Source organism: Aplidium turbinatum, chromosome 15 (assembly GCF_918807975.1).
Source record: "Aplidium turbinatum chromosome 15, kaAplTurb1.1, whole genome shotgun sequence".
NCBI lineage: Eukaryota > Metazoa > Chordata > Ascidiacea > Aplousobranchia > Polyclinidae > Aplidium > Aplidium turbinatum.
In genome coordinates, this window is record NC_137486.1 from 4,101,020 (window position 1) to 4,124,019 (window position 23,000).

The 23,000-nt window shown below is 40.3% G+C and overlaps 1 protein-coding gene across 1 annotated transcript; it reads right to left on the reverse strand.

Moving 5' to 3' along the window:
- Nucleotides 1–740: 740 nt before the first annotated feature.
- On the reverse strand, nucleotides 741–21,143 carry LOC145784777 (prolyl 3-hydroxylase 1-like). Its single transcript, XM_082596629.1, has 16 exons — nucleotides 21,031–21,143; nucleotides 18,387–18,495; nucleotides 17,748–17,848; nucleotides 16,765–16,895; nucleotides 16,449–16,617; nucleotides 15,790–15,960; nucleotides 14,981–15,109; nucleotides 8,972–9,093; nucleotides 8,276–8,501; nucleotides 7,802–7,944; nucleotides 6,885–7,115; nucleotides 6,467–6,562; nucleotides 5,561–5,717; nucleotides 3,962–4,152; nucleotides 2,663–2,803; nucleotides 741–1,689 (listed from the first exon to the last, which is right to left on the reverse strand). Exons 1-16 carry the CDS (start codon nucleotides 21,092–21,094, stop codon nucleotides 1,633–1,635), a joined length of 2,238 nt encoding a protein of 745 aa, XP_082452755.1. The 5' UTR covers nucleotides 21,095–21,143; the 3' UTR covers nucleotides 741–1,632.
- Nucleotides 21,144–23,000: the final 1,857 nt, after the last annotated feature.

The following is a 23,000-nucleotide window of genomic DNA, read 5'->3' on the forward strand; positions in this document are numbered from 1 at the left end:
GCTATGGAGTCAAATTAGTCCGGTAAAACAGCTTTGTAGCCTACTGGATGGGAGTGGAAGGGGTTGTTTGAAATGGTAGCCACTTTAACATGTCTATTTTCAGTAAGATCCAATGACACCGTCAACCAATCAGAGCATGTTTAAGCGGCTACGGTCCCACTGTGACCCTTCTAGCACTCAGCCAGAGAGTTGATCAGTGCTTTGAACTTTGGTAATTACAGAAGAAAAAATAGATGACAAGGGTGAGAATCGAACTCAAGTCATCGAAATGTATTCCTTAGCGCTAACTCTCTAGGCCAGTGCTACACAAACTGTGGCATGTGTACCGGTACGCAAGCACTTGACTGGTGGTACACTATTACTTTGAAAATAATTTACTGAAGGTTGTTTTGTGTTGATCGGAATGTGTTTTTTACCATGCTCATTGCTCAGCAAAAGTTGCTTAAGCTATAGGCTATGCTACTGAAAGCGATATATACATTAATTTTTCAAATGGCAAAGCGTGACCGTGTAGACATGTAGCCCAAGTTACTAGGAGATAATCACTTTCAAACCGAGTTGATGCCGATTCGGACAAAAGTGATGCGGTATAGGAAGTTCTTCAGCAGCACCTAGTGAATGGAATAATTCCCCAGCACTAACACTTCAATTAATTAGAAACTTCACTCTGTCAATCTCGGTAACCGGCCCTGCGTCAAAAGCCTCTTCATAGAAAAGCTTTATAGAATACTCCAATAAAATATAATTAACGTTTTGACATCTCAATTCAGTTTTACGTTTTATTTCTGACCATAAAAGCAAAATATAATACTTGCCATAGCAGGGTAAAAGAGCCTACTAAAAGGTAGAAGCAACAAAATGCGAAAGTTGTGCCGTGCTTGAGACCGAAATGATTCAGTAAATACAAGATTTGGCACGTTCGTAAAACCTAGACAATAATTCAATAGTTTCACAGTTACCTCGAGTCACCAGACGACAAACCATCTTGAGACGTTAAATTTTGAAACTGGTTATTCTTCTGTGTCCATCCATAAAAGCGGCTGATACAAAGTGAAAGCATAGCCGACATTACAGCGTTCAAGCATTGAGATGAAGTAAACCATAGTTCAAAACCAAGAATGGCAACACGGGGATAATAGCCTTTTCAAGTTAATGGGTTATTATCTTATGTAAATTAATAGGGAAACCGGAAGGAAAAACAAGAATCTGCAATGCTGTGGTGAAAAAATCCGTAGAAATGATAACAAGTTCGTCAATAAACACAAACTTTAACGGTGAGCACCAAACCGGGACGGAGAAAGCGATAAAATTATGCTGTTACAAACAAGCTTCTCAAAAGTACTTGCAGTGTGTAAAATGTAAATGATTGTGAACACAAAACAAAGCTTATACTGCATAACATGATTGCACCAGGGGGTTGACCGATCGTAAGGCAACTATAAAACAGTGACTACAGTTATAAAATCGTATCAAAAGTTAAGTTGTGTTTGTAAATCTAAGCTGCAAAATAGATCACCATGAACTTTGGCAACCGTCGTACTTTGTCAATTGACGTTTTCTTGGCTTTTTAGGTTCCCCAAACCTTCTTGTCATCAAGCATATAAACTTTAGGGGGTCCATTATTGTTAAGCGTTACAACTCGTCTTTGGAAGAAATGCTATCGAGAATGTCCTTCGCTTCAACTCGCAGCTGAAAATTAGGGAAGATTAAAATAAAAAGCACACACACACAAGCACTGCTGTAAGGCTACTATTCACTCATGAAAGTATCTGTGACGCAGCAGCAGCAGCAAGAAACAATGCACAAGTCTCACCACCACGTAGATGCCGCCATGCTTTCTCGTGCCACGCGTTGGAATCGTATCCACTCTTTTATTCGGTTACGTTTTAAACAAATGCTAAACTTTTTCGATTTTTAAAAATGAATATTAAGATGCGAATAATTCGTGTTTTTCTTCAGCAACATTGTGGAAAGCTCAGTGGTTAACCACTCGACTAAATATCACGCGGCGCTGATTCGGCTCTCGGGGTGTGCGTTTGAGCAACGCATTTCAAGACTGCTCTTCATTTAGCGGCACCTAGTGGATGGAATAATTCCCGGGCAATATAATTTCAACAATCCGAAACTTCACTCTGTCAATCTCGGTAACCGGCGCTATGTCAAAAGCCTCTACAAGTATGCGAAGCTACCAGAAATAACCTATCAAGGCTTTGTAAGTGCGAGGATAAAGATTCAAAATTCCAAACCAACAACTCAAATCAACGATTTTGAAACTGCCACACGGAAATATCCTAAATGAATTGTCCACAAATGTACCCACAGTCAGCGTTTGACCTTCTCATCCAAAAACGCGCATAACCACCGCGTCCTGTTGTGGACGGACACAAGATTGCCAGCGTTGGCATGACCAGACAGCGCTAGAAACCGCCAAGCACCGATGTCATGGAATATGTTCGTTGCAAAGCTTCATAAGAAACTGTGCAATAATAGAGGAAGGACCGCAAGAGCAGGCCACATGGGAAAATTGAATTGGAAATGTGCTCACGTTCTCCTTAGTTGGTTACGCCCACACCACGAGTCCACAACAGCTTTCAACAAACTTTCTTTTGACAATTTCAACTGTGACATGTCGAGAACGAACATGTGTCACTGACCGTCTCACCTGTTCATCATGGGAAGGATCGAGAGTGAACCACAACGCCATTGCGCATCGGCGTCCTCTAACCACTGGCTTCACACCATGAAGACATTCGCCACCCGCGCAAAAAGCCACCATTCTGCCGCACTTCGGCGCCATTTGCATCTGAAAGAGAAACAAGTTGCTTGATATTTCCCAGACAGATTTTCTTCACAGATATTCAGTTGCTTTTAGACCAAGCCGAAATAATGAAAAAAATTAATTGGTTGTTCCTGAAAAATGTCAACTGCTACAAACAATAGCATTTATACAGCGCCACATCCACAGTGTAAACTATGCCCTGGGTTCTATACATACCAATGGTGACAAAATAAATGATTCGGTGATATTGTTCACTAAAATATACCGTAAATGTTTTCAAGCAAGTTTTAGATGAATTTAAATTTTCAGCTTCCTTATCAGGCGGTTACTTCAGTACTTGACTAGCCTTAAGTTAACTCAATTGTGTGATGAAGTTCTACTGTAAAAAAGAACTTTGTGATAAATATTTTGTACTCCAGTTAGGTTTGCAAGCATTAGCATCGCTCCTGCATCGCATACGAACGCAATAGTAAGGGAAGTCCCTATCGTGAAGTTAAAATGGATGTGATTGGTCAGCCTGTCAATTTGCATACCATTTGCTTACCTCCTTGTACATAGTCTTTATGTTTTGTTATTTCACTGTTATGTATTGCGTTAAGCACCGGTATTATCTGTCTGTTAACCATTGTTCTTAATTTTTGATGTTTTGTTTAAATGTTTGGGTGGCACCTGACTTTGGTGAACTTTCGGTGTTTCGTTATCATCCTTGTAGTGCAAATGATTTGTGTTTTGTATATTTTAGTTCATTCGCCAACACAACAAAATGAAATGAACTTTCAAGTTCTTTGGAAAACAACATAAAGCCGGTGTTTCATATCAATAGGAAGTGGCAAACCAACAGCAGTTGTTTCTCAATCTCAGTGGCGAACCCTTTTTATTCATTGAAATAGTGTGCCACTGTGCCTGCCTCTGCACACCTGTGCGTATGAATGTGTAGTTAGATTTACTGTGATGGGGTGGTGGCTGACTAGATGACTGCTTATGGTCTTTCGCTATCATCCTGATTGCGCCGTAATCTAACCAACAATTGAACACTGCATTGTTTTGACGATTACATTTACTCTGCTTGTTTGGTAATATATGGCGCTGTTGAAACAAAATAAATTGACTTGACTTCAATTGTGTGATACTGTGGCCAATCGACACAAGAATGAATGAAATAATAAGTTTTTTGCGGCTTACAATGACGCGCTTGCCAGTGCCATCGGTCATAAAGAATCGGCCGCCTTCGAAGTCGCTGTTGAGGTACATGATGGAACTGTAGTCTCTCCAAGTGTAGGCGGGTGCGGCCTTTTCACATGTTCCATCGTCGTACAAGTTGCAGTTATCGCCGTGTACCGGGTGACTGTTGTCCGTGCGTGGACCGAGGTTAGCTGTTACAACAAGCTGGTTATGTTTTTTCAAATGGCTGACTGGTTAATGGGTTAAATACGTTCTTGTTGTTCTTTAAAGCAAGTGAGATATTAATTCGCTTCTGTCAGAGTGTGTCTCATCTCCTGTGATAACGAAAGATTTACCTTCCACTTCGACGAATGAAGGCGACGCAATTCAACGTTATTTGCGACAGCTTAATATTGCACAAAAACTTTTGGATGAAATACCACAGCTCAACATCTACAAATCAGCTGCATATACTAGAGCAGCGTTTCTCAAAGTGGGCGAATTCGCCCCCCTGGGGGCGATTTCGAGCGCCAGGGGGGCGAAAAAATCAAAGGGGGCGATCGGGGGGCGAAAACACTCGAAGGGGGCGAATTTATCAAACCACCAATAACAGTCCAACCTGCTAATAGCAGTCCAACGCGCAAACCATTTACTGCAAATAGATGAATCCAACTTGACCGACAATGTATCGCTGCTGCTGCTTGGATATGTGCGTTTTGTTCATAATATGAGAACAAGAAAAAACTTGCGCTCAGTCTTCCTACAGATATTCGGGCATCAAGCATATTTAATGCACAACAAGATAAAAGAGCAGGTCAAAGTGTCTTAACTCAGTTTCCCAATTTGAGCGAGAAGATTTTGCGAATGTTATTACAGAAGAGCAACGGCAAAAATACTGCTCACATTTAGATAGGGTATGCTTCATAAAGACATGAAACTTCGCTTTGCAGATCTCGTGGACCTCCATGTTCCAAACTGGTTGGTACAACCATTTTCTACCGTACCTACAGACATACTGTAGAAGTGGAACTTCAAGAGCAGTTCATTGATATGCAAACAGATGATGGGTCAAGAGTGAAATTCAAAAAGGATCGATACGATTTGTTTTGGTGCCAGGTTACTGGCAAATATGAGCTTCTCTGGAAAGAGGCTAGAATGTGGATTTTGTCGTTTCCTACTTTATATATGGTTGAAAAGGGGTTTTCGGCTGTGACATTGATGCTTTCAAAGCAAAGAAATCGCTTGCTAGTTCATAAACCGGATGATCTTCGACTCTATCTTACAAAGATGTCGCCAAACATTTCAAAACTTTGTAAAAGTCGCCACGCTCAACCATCCCATTGAATATTATCATGTTACTGTCAATTTCGTTGATTAAATTCCCAAAACTAAATTTGTCTATCACTCTATTATTATCAATGTTTATTTTACTTGAGAGAATTAGGGGGGCGAAATTTTATTTCAATAATGAAAAGGGGGCGATGGACTAAAAAAGTTTGAGAAACACTGTACTAGAGGGTGGGTCATGATAAGATGAAGCAAAGACCGTGTTTAAGCTAAAAAATTGCTGATAAAACAACAGTTTCTAAGCGACACAACTCAGTTGGTATGGTCTCTCACCGTCATAACTGAGCGCCGTGCGGCATACCAAGTGAGTGTAGTCGAAGTAAAGTTCCTGGTCCAGTTTGAAGTAAGCTTTGACTTGCTGACGTATTCGTTCGCTGACGTCATAGTATAGTCGAGCAGCTCTCGTAGTGACATGACCCGTTTGGGCCAACTGAAAATGCACCAATAAGAAATCAATATTAATGAAATTGTTGAGTATTGGTTAGCATTGATAGGTCATTGCGCCTCGGTCCATATGTCATATAGTCAGGCGATAATATTATAAGATGATCTTTCAAAAGCTGATCACGTTTGCACAAAAACAATCCAGTACGTAAGGCAGATTGATTCAACGGTTCGTACAATCAATGAAATGCAGTGAACTCGTCAGTTTTCTGGTAAAATCGACGCATATGCTGGTAGACATTTCGTGCGATCTTGAAAACGCATAAAATGGTGATCAGTTTTGTTCCAGTAACAAAGTGATTGTTGATAGGCCGAAACACAACTTCACATCTTGTTTCCGACTTGTCGGCTGCGTAGCCGAGTGGTGAGAACGTCTGCGCGACGTTCGAAAGGAGCTGGGTTCGACACCGCTCCAGAGCACACGACTGTGTCTCGGCAAAGACACTTAATGGCATTCCAAAATAATGGGAGCAGCTGACTCGAAGACTATATGTCACTTCGTTGCTTCCTGTCGTCTGTTGTATCGCATCTGTGATCGCAGTGTACTGTATGTTATCGCAATGGGCGCAAATACAAACACGATTATTATTATTATTGTCCGCTGCAGCCAACTACCAAGGCATGCCTGAAGGTGACCACGAATATTGGTTTCTTGCCTTCCCATCCACTTAATCTACAGTAAATCTTCAACAACCGAGTGTAAGCGTGGATACGACTAACAAACCAACTACTAACCTGAGCTGCCCTGTGGACAGTGATGCCTTGAAAGAGCTCGTGCTGGGTATGGGGGGAAGTTGTACCCTTGTACCCGTCCCCTGATACGCCACCGGTCTGTGAAAGAACAACACAAATAACGCGTTTCAATTGAGAACAATAATAATCATAATAACAATCTAGTTATTAGGGTGAAACAGGCTGTTAAGGATTCAGATACTAATAACTAGATTTGATTTAATTCGCTCTGCTTTGCTTTTTTGCTTAGCATTGAGCACTTTTTGTAGTATTAATAGTTTTCATTGTTTTATAATAACAATGTATGTTTTTAATATAGCGTTGTATCCATTACAGATATGCATTGCTATCAGGTTGCATAAAGACAGGGTCACACAAAAATAACACAATTTTGAAACCAAAAAATTAGTCCACGACTCACAAGTTCAAGATCCACCAGCTGATGGCATTCATCTTCAGTTGCAAAATCATCCAATGCAAAGCGTAAAGGACCCGCCATCTGTGATGAATTGGCAAGAAGAGTAGATTGGAAGAGAAGCGGACCTTCAGAGATGGGTGGAGTGGAAAATGATGACCCATCGACCACGTCAATCAAGAACTTGGAGTCGATAGTTTGCCGAAAGGGAAGTTGAGAAACGTCCACGTCGCCTTTCTGGAAGAAGAAGAGTTAAATTTGTTCTTCCTTCTCATTCACACTCGTCCAAACGAGATGTAATTGATAAAGAAACTACGCAGAAATTAAAAAAAAAAATTAGCCTGGAGCATTTGATGAGATTCAAGAAGGACAGATAAAAGAAGTGCATTGATAGGGTAAGCATCGTACCACCAACCACACTCTTGTTTTCTCCTTTGACTTGCGCGGGTGATTTGCATGTTGATTGATAAAGCGGGCTTACAGAAATGCCATGCTGGAGAAACATGTGGTGAAGAATGCCAGCGCAGGATAAATCAATTGGTGCTGGATTGTTAAGGGAAGGTAAAGAAGTGGCAGACCTGGCAACACCAACATCCTATCGACTAAATATAACGAGAATTTTACGGCCCCATACAAAAGTAGAGACCTTGAATATTGAATGAAAGCCAAATATTGAGACCTCCAGGTTGATTATGATTTTGTAACTGTGCAAGTAGAAACAAACAAAAATTGCCGAATTTTTTCAAACTCAATTGCTTCTTTGCGCGGTTCAGTTGCATCTGCCCAAGTAGAAACTTGGTTCCAGTTAGCAAAGTTTGAAACATTTGATACGTCGTCACATGTTGCAGCAATGTAAAATAAACAAGTGTTACCGGCTGGAGTAATACTGAAGCGAATACGAAATATCTTATTGTCCGTCTCACGTGTCGCAAAATGTCTCTTTCCTCAAGTTTCTTCTGTTTAAGCGTTTCCATTCTCTCATTGTGTTGATCATTGGACGAAATAATATCCTCCTGTTTGGCACTGATGCTGTTGTATCCATCGTCTTCATCTTCTTGAAGAACCTCTTAAAAAGAATCAACAACAAATATCGTGCAAAGTGAAGAAGGTAGCAATAAAGCCATTAACGCTGTAACGTAGAGGAATTAGCGATTGTAAAATAAGTAAAAGCTTATGTAAGTCAAATACAGAATTTGAAGTCCTTGACTGCAACTTTTTATTGTACATTTGCATTCCTGATCGATGTCATCATCATCTAAATTCTGTTTTGCTCCCACTAGTACCTCCATAAAAGTAAAACCATATTTTCAACTTTCAAGTAATAATGCTCGGTGCTTTACCTGCGCTTGTAGACGTTAGAAACCAAACATTACACGGGTTTTAGGAAGACAAAATACCTTCCGGTGGGGTTTCCTCTTCTTGGATGATTGCTTCATCATCAGATAGTTTTTCCTCTTGTGTATCACCTTCCAATAAATGTTCATCAGTCCCAGGACTAGCATCGTCTTCGTTCCGGTATATCTTCAGCATATCAACATCGTAGTTCCGAATTCCAAAGTTCTCATAGATATACTTGAGCAAGGCGGCTTGCAGTTGAAGCTTGTGATCAAAATTGAGCGCTTCCTGGAAATCAAATTAATTAGAAAGGTGATGAAGGAAATGTGGAACGATATATCCAACAAAGCTACTCTCGGCTCGGTGGAGTAATATACATGACATTGAAAAAGCAGATTTTCTACGCGGCTGCAACTTTTTTGAAGCAGGGAGTAGTCAAATAAACGCGCAGACCACAAAGAGTCTTGGATAACGTGACCAAAGTGACGTGTTTTCTAGCTATACATACCTGTCACTTGACAGGTATGTATTGTATAGTGACCTCTTGACCTTCAGTATAGTGGGTACAATACATGGACGTACAATCAAAGCTAATCCCTTGAAGTACTGATGGTTGATAAATAAGAATTACAAAATATCAATGGAACATTAAAATAATTGCGCACAGAATGATTATGATACAGTCGAAAATATTTTGAATTTTTATCATAAAACTAATGTGAAATATAATTTGAAAAGATGGGACAAGATCAAGTTACCTCTCTGGGTTGAGTAGCTTCTCTATCTATGATGTGCTTCAGTCTCTCTTCAAATATTTTGCTTTGTGGAAAGAAAAGCAGATAGGACTTGGCGCACTCGGCAGCTTTTTTCATATCATTCACTAAAAAAAACGTAAAGATGGTCCCATACTTGATTCAAGTGTCGGGTATGAGAAGATAAGGTTCTCATTGTACTAAGCCTTCGGTACTAAGCTTTCTCTCCGCCGCCTTTCCTGCAGCAATTATGCCCACAAATTTATTACACTCTCGGTGGAGGTGAGCGGTGTTTTCAACAACCAGCTGAAGCGGGGAGTCGAACCAGGTTTGAATAATTGGAAAGCCAACGCCTTATCCGTTGCACCATCATTCAATAGAGATGTAAAAACGTTGATTGGCTTGTGGGTTCCAACCCGTCATTGGAACCTGTGTGGTGCAGGTCTTACGACTAAGCAGTAGCTGCATCATTCACGACACTGCAAGGTGTGTTCAACTGATCACAGGCGAACGTTTATTAGAAACCGGTGCAATCTGAAAGCTACACACTAAAAGCGCTTCGCATGCCACGTCGACTCGTGTTGTGGACAAAATAAATCGCTTTGCCAAGCAGTGAATTAATCGAACAGTTCTTATCTTTAGAAGTGTTGTATTTCCAGACGTTTAATATAAAATAAACAATAATAATTGTAGCGATAGCCAACCAAGTGAGAAAACCATTTACCTCTTGTTACTTACTGATTCAGTGTATAAAATCAACGCAATATATAGTAAGAAAGAAACGCAAAACAATCAACTGAGGAACGTGGTACAGAACGCTCAATTGATTACACGCGCAGTGCGGTGGTAATCAATTCCAACGTCTGTACCAGAAAACGCTGAACGGTGATTATGTAGTGACGCTGGTCACGAGTTACATATATTCAACGTAAATAAAATGACGACTATAACACCTCCCCGATAATTTTTATACACAAAGAAAAATATGAACAAAAGACACCGAATTAAACAATAAAACTCAAAGTCCGAAACGGGCCGGAGGTCTGCGGCGACGGCTCGACCTTCGTGGGTTGTGTGGCCCGAATTCCGGTACAGTCGGTGTGTCGTCCGAATCCGTTCGAGCTGAGGTGGAGACAGGGGAGGAGTCGACTGTTGGTGCAGGAGTTTCTCCCGGCTCCTGGTCCTCCGATGATGCATAGCGAGGTTGCAGTTGGTCCATATGGCGCCTCCACGTCGGACCATGTGGCAGCAGACGTACCAGGAAGATTCGGCTACCCTGTCGCTTAATCACCTCGGCTGGAACCCAACGAGGATCCTGGCTCCGTCGTGGTGTGAATGATAGCGCGTAACAGGGATCTCCCGGTTTGAAATGCCGTTTTGTACCTTCGGAGGCGTCCGTGTTGTGAGGTTTTTGTCGGGGTACCACTTGAGACGATGTGGGGAGAAGCGTGTCGATCTTGGTTCGAATCTGACGATTGTTGAGTAATTGGCTTGGAGAGTAGCCACTCGGAGTTGGCGTGCGTCGATATTGCTGTAGGAATTCCAAGACTGCTTGTTTCGGGGGCAGGGAAGATTTGCGAAGTGCTTGCTTGAACGTACGTACGAGGCGCTCCGCCGCTCCATTGGTTTCCGGATGGTAAGGTGCACCCGTGATGTGTACCATACCCCTCTCCTTACAGAAAGTTTGGAATTCTGTGGATTTAAAAGTAGTAGCATTATCGGTAACTATAGTATGGGGATAGCCGAAATGAGCAAAATCTTCTTCTAGCAGGTTGATAGTAGCTGTTGAAGATAAGGAAGTAGTAGCATGAATACATGGGTATTTAGAAAAAGCATCAATGCTGAGTAACCAATGGTAACCCATGAATTCTACCGCATGATCTATGTGTAAGCGACTCCACGGTGCTTCTGGAACCGTCCATGATTGGACCTGGGTTTTAGATTGCGGTTGATATTCGCCACAGGTACTGCACTTGTGACAAAGTTCCGCTATGTCTCGATCGATGTTTGGCCAGTAGACGGACGTTCTTGCCAACTGCTTCATTCTCTCAATGCCGAAATGTCCTTCATGAAGCAATTGAAGGACGGAAGGACGAAGTTTGGACGGGATGACCACTCTGGAACCGTAAAGTAGACATCCGTAACAAGTAGAAAGAGAGTCTCCGTACTTACGAAACGGTTCGACCGGGTCTTGTGGAGAAGACTTGGCCGGCCATCCTTCATGAATGAAACGCATTACCGTGGAAATGATAGGATCTTTAGAAGATTCTTTACGTAGTGATGCAGCATTTGGGGTCTGGACTTGCAAATCCAAAGCATCGATAGCGCAGACGATATCAATGTCATCCGCACTTTCCTCTTCATCGAAGACTTTATCCCCTCCTGCTGGTAAGCGACTCAAAGCATCAGCGTTTTGATGATCCTTCGTCTTCCTGTACTCAATAGTGCATGTAAATTGCGACAAAAAGAGTGCCCAACGAGCCAAACGATTTGCTGCCAAAGAAGGTGTCGATTTGGTCGGGCCAAAAAGACTAAGCAATGGTTTATGATCTGTGACCAAAATGAATGATCTACCAAAAAGATATTGATAGAATTTCTTTAGCGCAAAAATTATCGACAAAGCCTCTTTTTGAATTTGACTATAGTTTCTCTGCGAAGCTGTTAATATCTTTGAAACGTTTGCTATAGGCCGTTCTGTGCCATCTGGGTAACGGTGAAACAAAGTAGCACCGATGCCCACACTAGAAGCATCACATGCGATACCTACCGGAAGTGACGCATTGAAATGTGTAAGAACTTCATCAGTAGAAAGATAATGCTTCAGCTGAACAAAAGAGTTTTCCTCTTGTTTTCCCCATCTCCAAGGAATGTCCTTTTTCGTGAGATGGTATAGTGGTTCTGCTACAGTAGAAGCGTTCAACGGTAGAAACTTCGAGTAAAATTGTAAGGAACCTAAAAACGAACGAAGAGAAGATACGTCAGTGGGGGCAGACATCTCCAGTACGGCGTTTACCTTGGGACCTTTGGAGATGCCCAGCCTGGACAAAATGTGTCCGAGATACTCTACCTGAGGTTGTGCAAACTTACACTTGTCTTTCCTACACCTCAGGCCTTTTGAGTGAAGTCGATCGAGGAGCCGTCTAAGATTCTGGAGATGCTCCTCAGCAGTAGTGCCACTGACAAGAATGTCGTCTAGGTAGACTGCGACCCCTGGAAGGTCGGCTGTAAGGTCGTCCATGATCTTCTGAAAATAACCTGGAGCAGAAGATATGCCAAAAGGTAAAACATTTTGTAAAAGTACGCCACGGTGAGTGCTTAATGCGAGTCGTTTTCGACTGTCAGGACCAAGTCGAATCTGATTGTAGGCATCAGCCAAGTCTATCTTGCTGAAACCGTACCCACCACCCAACTTTTGCATTAAGTCTTCTGGTAAGGGTAACGGGTGACGATGGGTCTTCAGGGAAGGGTTCACCGTGACTGAATAATCGCCACAAATGCGTAACTTGGCCTTCGCTCCTGAAGAGTTTGAAGGCTTACGGACTGGAACAACCGGTGTGCCCCAATCGCAAAACTGAACTGGTGTCTATACACCACGTGCAATGCCCGAATCATAGGCTTGTGCTAAGTCCTCCTTTAGCGCGAAAGGTACAGGCCTAGGTTTGAGAAAAACAGGTTTAGCATCAGACTTAAAATCTATGTCTAGTTCATAATCTCGTAAGCACCCGAGTTCAGGCTTAAAAACATCTTTGAACTCGTCACATAAGAGGGAGCATGCCTTCTCCAGACTCTTATCAGGCTTGTCGCATGAATGGATGCTCTGTAAAGTAGAACAGTTAGACAGAAGGAATTTATCGATAGAAATTCCTAAAGACGAGATTGCATCACGACCTAGCAAGTTTAGTCCTTTGACTGTCGTGACTACAAAAGAAATATTATCTGACCTTCCCGTGGAAGGACAAGTTACCCGGGCCGTGAAAGAACCCGTGATTGGTACTAGATGCTTGGTAGCAGATTGGAACTGCGACACTGGTGCTTGCAATTGAGGTGCGCCTACCCGAGTCCAGACGTCGTTGGAAAGGAAATTTCCATTCGTAGCAGTGTCCAGTTCTAAGTGTGTGGTTACCGAATTAATGGATATCGGTACTTCCAACTTTGAATTTCGAGGTTTTCTGCAAGAACTAGAAAGCATGTTAATTTCCTCGATACAATTTACCTTAGAAGGTTTGAACTGTCTAGCTTTCTTTCTACAAACACTCTGTAAGTGTCCCGTAATATTGCAGAAATGGCAAGTGGCTTTCTTAAACCTACAGTCATTGGCGTTGTGGTTGGAATTACCACAGCGATAGCATTCTTTATTTTTAGAAGAAAAGAAAGTACCTGTAAGTTGCCTAGTTTTTGGAGGTTTGCTGATGGTCCTTACTTTCGCAACTGGTACTGATGGAGTGCCGTAAACAGTTTCTTTGGCCACCTTGGCTGCCTCTTCGGTTTCTGATGCAACCTCCACCGCACGTTTGAAAGTAAGTTCATCAGCTCTGATTTTGAATAACGCCTTAAGCACCGCCTCGTTACCTATTGAACAAATAAAACGAGTACGTAAAGCTTCGTCCAATGGATTTGAAATGGACGAGAAGTCACAGGTGGCAGCTGCCTGACGTATGCGGATGGCTAGTTCTTGAGCTGTTTCACCGGGCTTGCGCTTCATTTCGCTCCAGAAACGGAATCGCTCCCTCACGATGAAGCGTTTTGGGTCGAATTGTTGAGCCATGTAATTTGTAATTTCCGTCATGGTGAGATCGTTGACTTCTTTTGGGTTTGTTTCCTGCGCAGCCAAATTTGTTAACATCTTGTAGATTGTAGGTGATTGATTGGTGACGGCGACGCCAGTTAAATGTCTGTTGTATTTCCAGACGTTTAATATAAAATAAACAATAATAATTGTAGCGATAGCCAACCAAGTGAGAAAACCCTGGGGCATTTTGTCTTGTGCGATTGAATGTGCTGCTACAAAGGTGTTAAACCTCTTCCAATAGTCTGCCCACAGTTCAGTGGTGGCATCGAACGCTACGAACTTAGGTAAAGATACCTGTTGTTGTATTGTTGTTGGCTGTGATCTCGCAGTTTGGGCTCGTATTTCTCGTAGTTGTTCTTGGTGGCGCCTTTCTTGTTCTTCTTGACGTTCCTGGTGACGTTCTTCTTGTCTGGCAATTTGTTCCTTCGTCTGGCGTTCTTGGTTGGCAATTTGTTGTTGCAGGACTTCGATCAGTTTCTCCATGTTTCTAAAATCCTGTAGAAATTCTGTAAAGATCCTGCCGACGACGCCAGTTAAATGTCTGTTGTATTTCCAGACGTTTAATATAAAATAAACAATAATAATTGTAGCGATAGCCAACCAAGTGAGAAAACCATTTACCTCTTGTTACTTACTGATTCAGTGTATAAAATCAACGCAATATATAGTAAGAAAGAAACGCAAAACAATCAACTGAGGAACGTGGTACAGAACGCTCAATTGATTACACGCGCAGTGCGGTGGTAATCAATTCCAACGTCTGTACCAGAAAACGCTGAACGGTGATTATGTAGTGACGCTGGTCACGAGTTACATATATTCAACGTAAATAAAATGACGACTATAACAAGAAGAATATAACGCTTCTCAGCAAACAGGACACCAGACGTATTAAATTTTATAGGCCTATTCAACACTCAATTATGTCAAATAACAAGATAAAACAACAATAGCTAACATTATAACCCAAAATAGACTGCGGTTCGGTTCAGTTTAAATTAGACGTCGTCGTCTCGTGTAAGCCTTTGAAATCAAGGGTTTATCCTTTGCCCCAGATTCACGATGTTTTCGGACTACACTGGAAGGCTACTAGAGAGCAGCCGCCAGCCAGTCTTTAGTTTCATCATCCATGACGCGCATACCTCCCATTCCGTTAGGACAAATTAGACCAATTCTAGTTTATGTGAATTCTTTTTCAGATGCTGATTGGAACGCGAACAACTTACATTCATAGTAGACCAAGTGAAGGAACTGGTAATGATTGGGAAGATGATTCCTCAGGGTGGACTTCCTTGAGACACGAGCAGCCTCGGCCGGACATGACATGTAGCATTCCAACACGGCTTTGTAATGGACTGAAACACATTGGAACGATTGATATTGAAACAAGCTCCGATTAAGCGATTGTTTTATTAACCAAGCTGATGATACATACGGTGAAAAGGTGAATACTTTTTCGCAAGTAAACGTTGTATAAGACACACGTGACAACTTTCTGGCTTATTTCAGTTACTTTTATCACTAAATAATGAAAAGTAATCAATCGACAGAATGAAAACATCAAAGTTGGAGCAGAGGGAGTGGGTAGGTATAGCTGCTGATGACTTATAAAGGCAATGTAGGTAAAAATAACTAATGGGGTGTGGTCAGCTGGCATCCACTGAAAAAGTTAACAACTCAATTATGGCAACGCAAGACTACTAATGGTAACCACAAAGTGACCACTAGTGGGTGGCTTGTTTGCTTTAAGTTTCGCGACAAAGCTCAGAAACTAACACTTTGCTTAAAACGAACTTCATAACATTAGCACAGTACGAAGCTCGTACGTGCAAAAAAACAGCTCGATAATTGTATTTATGCAATGTTGCGTCGTGTGCTGGAAACCATAGTCGCCATCAATGGGAAAACCACGTATCAAGTACCACACTTGGTTGGTAATAGCAGGAACATTTATTTCTGAATTGTGGTACGCTAGGCTATGATAGAAATGAGATACTAAGAGTCCACTGAATTCTATGTATCTGAATCTACTCACCAACTATTTGTTTGTAGAAAGGAGTGGCTTCATCAGGATAATCAGAACCAAAATTGTATTCCCCTTCGCACATTGATCTGCAGGTAAGCTCAGCATCAAAATACTTAGTCAACGCATCCTCAAACTGTGACGCAGCATCTTCATAGTCCTCTCTGTTGAAAGCGTCAACACCTACAACGAACACAAAGCTGAAGCATGGATGATGCAATATTGTTCAAAAACAAAAAGCTGACTAAAAAAAGCAGCATAAAGCATATGCACTTAAGATAGCAACATCTGTTTTTTTTTCTTAGCAACCTTGCCATATTTTACGTCAGAGACGTGATGCTACAATGTCCGAAAGTTTGATTTTGAGTGTCAAGTTATCATTACAATTACGTCACGTCAACATTTTTTAGGGCTGCTGACAAACGTGCGTTTTCTTGTGCTGAACATTATTGCGCTGCAGTAAATGTCTTTCATTCAAAAATACCTCAAGCACTAACAAAAGTTCAGTGTAAAATTCATGCCATGTTATGTTTACATGAAAATAAATCTTATTGAACTTTTGCAAGAATTTTTCTATTTGTTAGTAAAGAGCATAAAATTTGTTAAGCACTCAAGTAGCCTTAGTCTTCTACGTAAAATAACGTTTTAAAACAATCTATAGAGTAGCAGACCTGAATCATAAGCATCTACTTGTGGAGCCAGCTCCCGGTTGACAAACATTTTCTCCGTAGAGTTCTCATTCTCTAGAAAGTATTCCATGTTGGTATTCATCATGTGGTCCTCCGAGTCATACTGAGTATATGTATAAGTAGCCGCAAGCGATTTGGAAAAGTCTCCATTCTGAAAAAAAGAAATGATTTTCAACCAGTAAGTTTGAAAAGTTAAAAATGCCACAATAAAGGTACTACTATTAGAACAGCATTTGCAATCAGAACAGTAGCTCATCCAAACAAAACACTTTTGTTGAAACATAAGGAAAGGACTTACTCTGAAGTAAGCAAACTGCAAATAAACATAAGGTTTCTTGTGCTTGAACAAGTCCAGTGCTTCCTGGGAAATTCGAGCAAATAAATTTGATTGACCAAATAATTCCTTATTGCATTTCTCCAGGCAAGCACCTATACAAAAACAATGAAAGGTCATGACTTTGGATCATCATGAGGAAGGCTTTCATCCACATCAATCACAAGCAGGTCTGTGAAGTACAGAGCCAAAATGTTTTGCACCTTTTGTTCAACTCCACAGCCCTGATCACAACGACACACAGAAATAAGCAAAGAAAAGGATTTTGTAAAAATGTGCCAAACTGTGCCATTGTCACTTTGAGCTCTGAGCAGGTGGTGTGCTGGCTTAGTAGACAAAGCACTCACTATCAAATATTGCAAACGTGGTTCAACACCTCGCTTAAGCTGGTTGTTAAACACCGCTCAGCACTCACCTCTACCTAGAGTGAAAATACATTGGGTGGGCATAATTCCTGAAGGCAAGGAACTAGCCAGTAGCCAACCATCCTCATTAGTGCTGGAGGCTTTTACATTAAGATTAGTGCTTAAGAACCTTATCTTTCATATCCTGAGGCTCAGCAACTTGAATATGGGACCTTTACGATACCGTACCTTATTAAACAACTCATCAAGTCATCTTTGCAAACAAGAAGGCTTAAACAAATTTAACATAAAAGAAATGTTGATTTTTTTGTGGTCAAAGAATCCCTTATGAATTATCAAGTGTTTGGAGTGTTGAGGCTTCAAAGAGTAATCCTGTGCAAAATTTTCACAAAAACGATTCTTTCTTTTAACAGTTTTATCTGAAACTAATACACTCAAGTCACTCATGTATCTGCTAAAAACTTGGATCCATGAGAGTCCGTCTACTCTAGGTTGGGAAATGCTGTTCAACATTTTGCAAAAGCACATAAATTATGATTAGTTACATTTTAAGTTGATATTTTTGATCAAAAGCGTTCATACCTTTACTAACAATATATTCAATACTCCCAAGATGTTGTGAAGGGTCAGTTACGATGGTGTTACAATTTAATGAACAGTTCTTCATACCTTGTTGCATTAATCTACAGAACAAATTATGAAAAAGAAAACATAAAAACTTTGATTTGCAATTATCATTAGCTTGATGGAATAATGTAAAGAATCGATATTTCAGTTTCCCGATACTGTGCTTCATTACGTTTGTGATTTAATCATGACTTTTGCATTTAGAATCGCTGTTAAAATCAAACAGTCACAATAATTGTGCACATAGAACCTTATTAAGTTCAACTGAAACCGATGCAACAATATGAAAGGATTTGCAAAAATACATCAATATTATATACTTATTACAAAGGCTTTATATCTTCAATTATAAAAACTATATCACCTCAAATTAATGTAAACTAAATGGTCTATTTGGCATTAACCAATCATTTCCGCAAATGGCACTGTGCAAAACATTAGACAGCAATATATGACAATGACATGTACTCATTGATGTTGCAATGTATTAACTATTAATGTTCAATATAATATCATATATAATACATGTTTAATTGTTTATTTAACAATCAATTTCACATACCATATTATAAGAAATTGTGAAAATAGACTGACCTGTAGCTTTTCAACGACTTTTCTAAATAGTGGATGCATCCCTCCCAATTCTCATTCCAATATGCTTCGATTCCATCGGCATACAACTCATCAAATCGCTTCACATCACCTGAAAAATATCTGAGTCAATTAAGAAAAATAACTAAATTTTTTTCAATCTACCAAGGAAGCCAGCTAAAAGCTCAAGTGTGTGTCCACTGCTGTTATTTATTGCACTGCAAAAATGATCAAAATATTTCGATTTATATCAATTTGTGAAAGTGAAACTGTCAGACAATGATGGAAGAGATTTTCCTCTTCAAATGTCAAGAATTTTTTGGGATAGACAAATATGCTGAAGACCACATGTCTGTAACTGTCATGTCTTACTGCACTCGACTGGTAAACAAATAAAATGGGAGACTTGGACAATCCACCATACTTTAATCAGCTGCAAGTTATACAATAAGACCTATTTTGGCTCGCAAGGGGATAATAATCTTATTTCAACTAAACCTCTAACAAGCTATTTGGCCGCTATGGAGTGAATGGTCACAGGTTTGGTATTTGGTTCAAACTCTGTTTTGTGGGTTTCAACCTCAGTCCAACTTCTGTCCAAGGCAATGTACTGCTCTGTTATGGTGGGCCGAATTTTTGTGGGCTTATAGCTTCAGCGTTATGGGTAATCTGGCACTGGATCGACGAGTCGGTAATAAACTCATAAAACAAGTTTTTTTCTGTGACACCTTTACTGTAAATGGATTTACATATATCACACATTAACTAACGTCAGCACTGAGCAGTTCATGTTTTATGTTTGTTTCTGAGCATTCATGTTTCAGTTAATGTAGTCTATTAAAATACAATAGGTCTATAATATGAATTTTTTTTTTCATAATTGAATTTACTTAAAATTTCTTCTAATGTGTCAGTGAGTTGTTTGAGTGATCATGTTGGTCACCAGCTTGTTGTAATCAATAATCATCTGTGTGTTTGGTCAATGATGCCTTTAAGCAATCGTCCAAGGAATGGTTGATTAGCACAGCAAGTTGTTTTTTTTACATTTATAAATAAAAATGCAGATTCATTTAGATAAGTTGAATCAAAACAAAAGTGGATGTGATCTGCACATTTTTGATATTGCCGTATTTGCTGCAACATATTGTCAAGTCAATAAAAAATCTAACACGGTCGACCAGTTTAGACTTGGCAATCAATGTGTTGGCTACCCCTGTTCTATAGCCTATAACTACATCCAACATGTTTAAATTATAAGATTTGAAATGCTCCATAAACTGATGATCATTTTTAAAAGGAATGCTAAAAGAAATTTTACAGTGTTTATACTGTCATTACAAAGCCATGACCAGTACAAAATCATAGTGTATACTGATGAGGAAACCAGTTTAGAGTCTGAACTGTTTGCCAACATGATTTTAGTTAGCCTGCAGTAGACTATGGATTTTCTGTTGAATTCGTTATTTTCTAAATAATTAAACTAAGCAACAATTCAAACAATATTGCTCCAAGATGTGATTATCAAATCTAATATTATTTCTAAACAATCTTAGTTGCACTACTGGTGTATATATATATGTTTTCAGGTGCAACCTAGTTCGTACCCTGAACAGTTCGTATCCTGAACAGTTCGTACCTTCAGTTCCGGAATGGCCCAATTCGGTGAGTCCGATTCGGTGAGTCCGATCCCTTAACGGGGGATTTTTTCAATCTTTTTTTTTAATTATCGGGTACCGTGGCCTAATTATCATTGCCGTTTTAGGGTTAGGGGTTAGGAGTTAGGGGTTAGAGGTTAGGAACTCACCGAATCAGACTCATCGAATAGTAGCAGACCCCTCAGTTCGTACCTTGAAAAGATCGAGAGAAAAAATTAAAAAAGGCCGAAGTCGCTGATCACAGTTTAATAGCACAAAGCCGAAGTCGCTGTTCGGAGTTTCCGCAAACAATTCGAGGGTTAGGGTTAGCGGAAACTGCGGAAAAATATTTGCGGAAACTGCGATCAGCGAGGGTTAGAGAGCATAGATTACTCGATGGTTAGAGTTAGGGTAAGCGGAAATTGCAGTTAGCGAAAACTACGGAAAAATGTTTGCGAAAACTGCGATCAGCGCGGGTTAGGATTAGAGCATAGATTACTCTATTGTTAGAGTTAGGGTAAAGGTTAGCGGAAACTGCGGAAAAATGTTTGCGGAAACTGCAATCAGCGAGGGTTAGAGCATAGATTACTCTAAGGTTAGGGTAAGCGGAAACTACGGAAAAATGTTTGCAAAAACTGCGATCAGCGAGGGTTAGCGTTACGGTTAGCGGAAACTGCGATCAGCGACTTTGTACTATCTTTCTCTCGATCTTTTCAGGGGGAAAATTTTAAAATGTTTGCGGAAACTGCGATCAGCGACTTACGCTTTTTTTAATTTTTTCTCTCGATCTTTTCAGTGTACAAACTGAGGGTACGAACTGTTCAGGGTACGAACTACGTTGCATCCTGTGTTTTCACTATATTTATAGAGCCATGATACTATGATCTACAACAACGTGGCTTTTAGACAGAGCGTCCCAGTTTTAGCTTAAAATTTGAACAAATTAGTAGCTTCTGTAATATCACGTATGCAATATGCCTGAAAGTTAAATTTATTACATACAGATAACTCACTTGTTGACGTTTGTAGAAAATGAAGAACAAAAAGTAAAGTGAAGAAAGGAGTTTGGAATTTCATTGCCAGGTTTAAAATTCATAGAAACATTACTCTAAAAATACATCTTTTGTTGTCAATCATTCTAAATCTACTTCAACATTAATGAAATTCAAAATCACAAAACTCGTCTTTGTGGTTTTTGTCTGGGATGTTCATATCATATTTTGCATTCCTTGTTGTTTGCGCCAGCAATGAAAAATAAATTGAATATTAGATATTTTTCATCATTAATGCATCCGAGACGTTGATCGATGTATGTCGCTTCTACCTTTTCTATGTTTGACATCTATTGTTTTTCGTTGTGATGGTTAAAAACAAAAACAAACCGAAACTGAATACGAACTACAGTAGTGCAATTTCACGATCGGCTCTCCTGCAAGTAACCTAGGAAACCAGAATTGACTCTCTCAGATTATACGTCACACAATAGAATCGACTACTGTACAATGACAGAGTGAATATGGAGTAAAAATGTGATTCAAAGAAAATGAAGGGGTGTAACAGCAAACATCTATGGTAGGGCTATCATACGTCCTCTTTTAAAAGGATTTGTCTTCTTTTTTCAAGAAAAATAAATTGTCCTCCGAAGACACTAAAAAATGCTCAAATGTCCTCTTTTTTGACAGTTTAGGTTTTCATGCTTATATTTTCAACGGGATTAAATTGCTTAATGACGTTTCAGCGAAATTGGCGCATTTTATGAAACTGTTGTTGAACATTTATTGCTTGGTTCACTGTAAGATATCAAACGACGTTTTAAAGGCCATGCTCACACTTTTACAAAAAAATTATTCTTTCACTTTTATACGCTTTATGTTGATACAATACAACGCTTGTAGACGTTGTTGACTAACAACTCAGCTTGGTTCGTTTGTTACTTGAAACAAATCAAAACGACTGTCTAAAAGTGCAATGTGTATAACACCAAACAACAAAAAAATCGTGGCATGTATTACAGTGGCGCGGGAACTATTTTTCTCTAGGGGGGGGCTGAAGCTTCCATTAGTGTTGTGAGCTTCTGGGGGGCTTCGCCCCCCAGACCCCCCTTGTGTAGGGGAACGTTTAAAACTGGTAGCAACTTTTATAGGTCCCTCCTGTGTGTAAAACGACGCCAAAACACACACATTGTAAGTTGTAAGAAACGAAGAACGGCAGCAACAAAGCAGCTGTTCAGGAAATTAAAAAATAAACGAACAAATTAGAAAGTGATGTGAAAACGACAGTTTGTGGAAATGAGTTCTCACACTCTTTCGAAGATTGCCTTTCGCTCAGGTTTTTCTCTAACTTATATGAACTGTGTCATGAGCTTTTTGACATCGACAGCGTTCAAAATGTTTTGGTGGACATACATCAACGCAAGATGAGTACGGTAAGTCTGTATTGTGTCATTGAGCTTCTCAACCACGTTTTCAGGCGTCTTAGAGCAGAAAAAGAACTTTCTGATGATGCAGCTGAAACCGGGAGGCAAAGGCAGAGCTCCACGAATTTTCACGTTTCTTTGAAAAGATCAGTGTTGGAGGGTTTGGTTGCGATAGTATCTCAGCAACCTTTTGAACGGAGTTTGCGGTTTTTCCACTTATACAGCATCGCTGAGCAAGGTAAGTTCCGTTTTAGGCGATTTTTTCTGATGGCATCTGGTAAGCTGATCTCAGTATCAGATTCTTCCTCACCGTTTGCACAGCTCAGAAGGGCCTTTTCTCTGGTGGCTGCTGTAAGCTGATCCACTTGGTCGAATCTTCGATCAAGCTCAGCTTGAACAACTCAAGGGCTTTGATGTATTGCCGTTTCCACGCTCCTTCTCCCGCAGACGACAAAGCATCCGATTCCTCTGTGTTTCAAAATTTTGCTGAAGTTTTGCTCACTCGGAGATCCTTTGGCGTCTTTAGGCTATTGGCAGACGCTGGGACGTTCGCTGCTTCCACAAGCT

Bases quoted from the DNA above. Each gene is read 5' to 3' on its own strand.
- LOC145784777 (XM_082596629.1), bottom strand. From the start codon at position 21,094: ATGAAATTCCAAACTCCTTTCTTCACTTTACTTTTTGTTCTTCATTTT. The intron at 18,496-21,030 runs GTGAGTTATCTG...GATATTTTTCAG, and splicing joins TTTTCTACAAACGTCAACAA to GTGATGTGAAGCGATTTGAT. The intron at 7,945-8,275 runs GTATTTTGTCTT...ATTCTTTTTAAG, and splicing joins AGAGGAAACCCCACCGGAAG to AGGTTCTTCAAGAAGATGAA.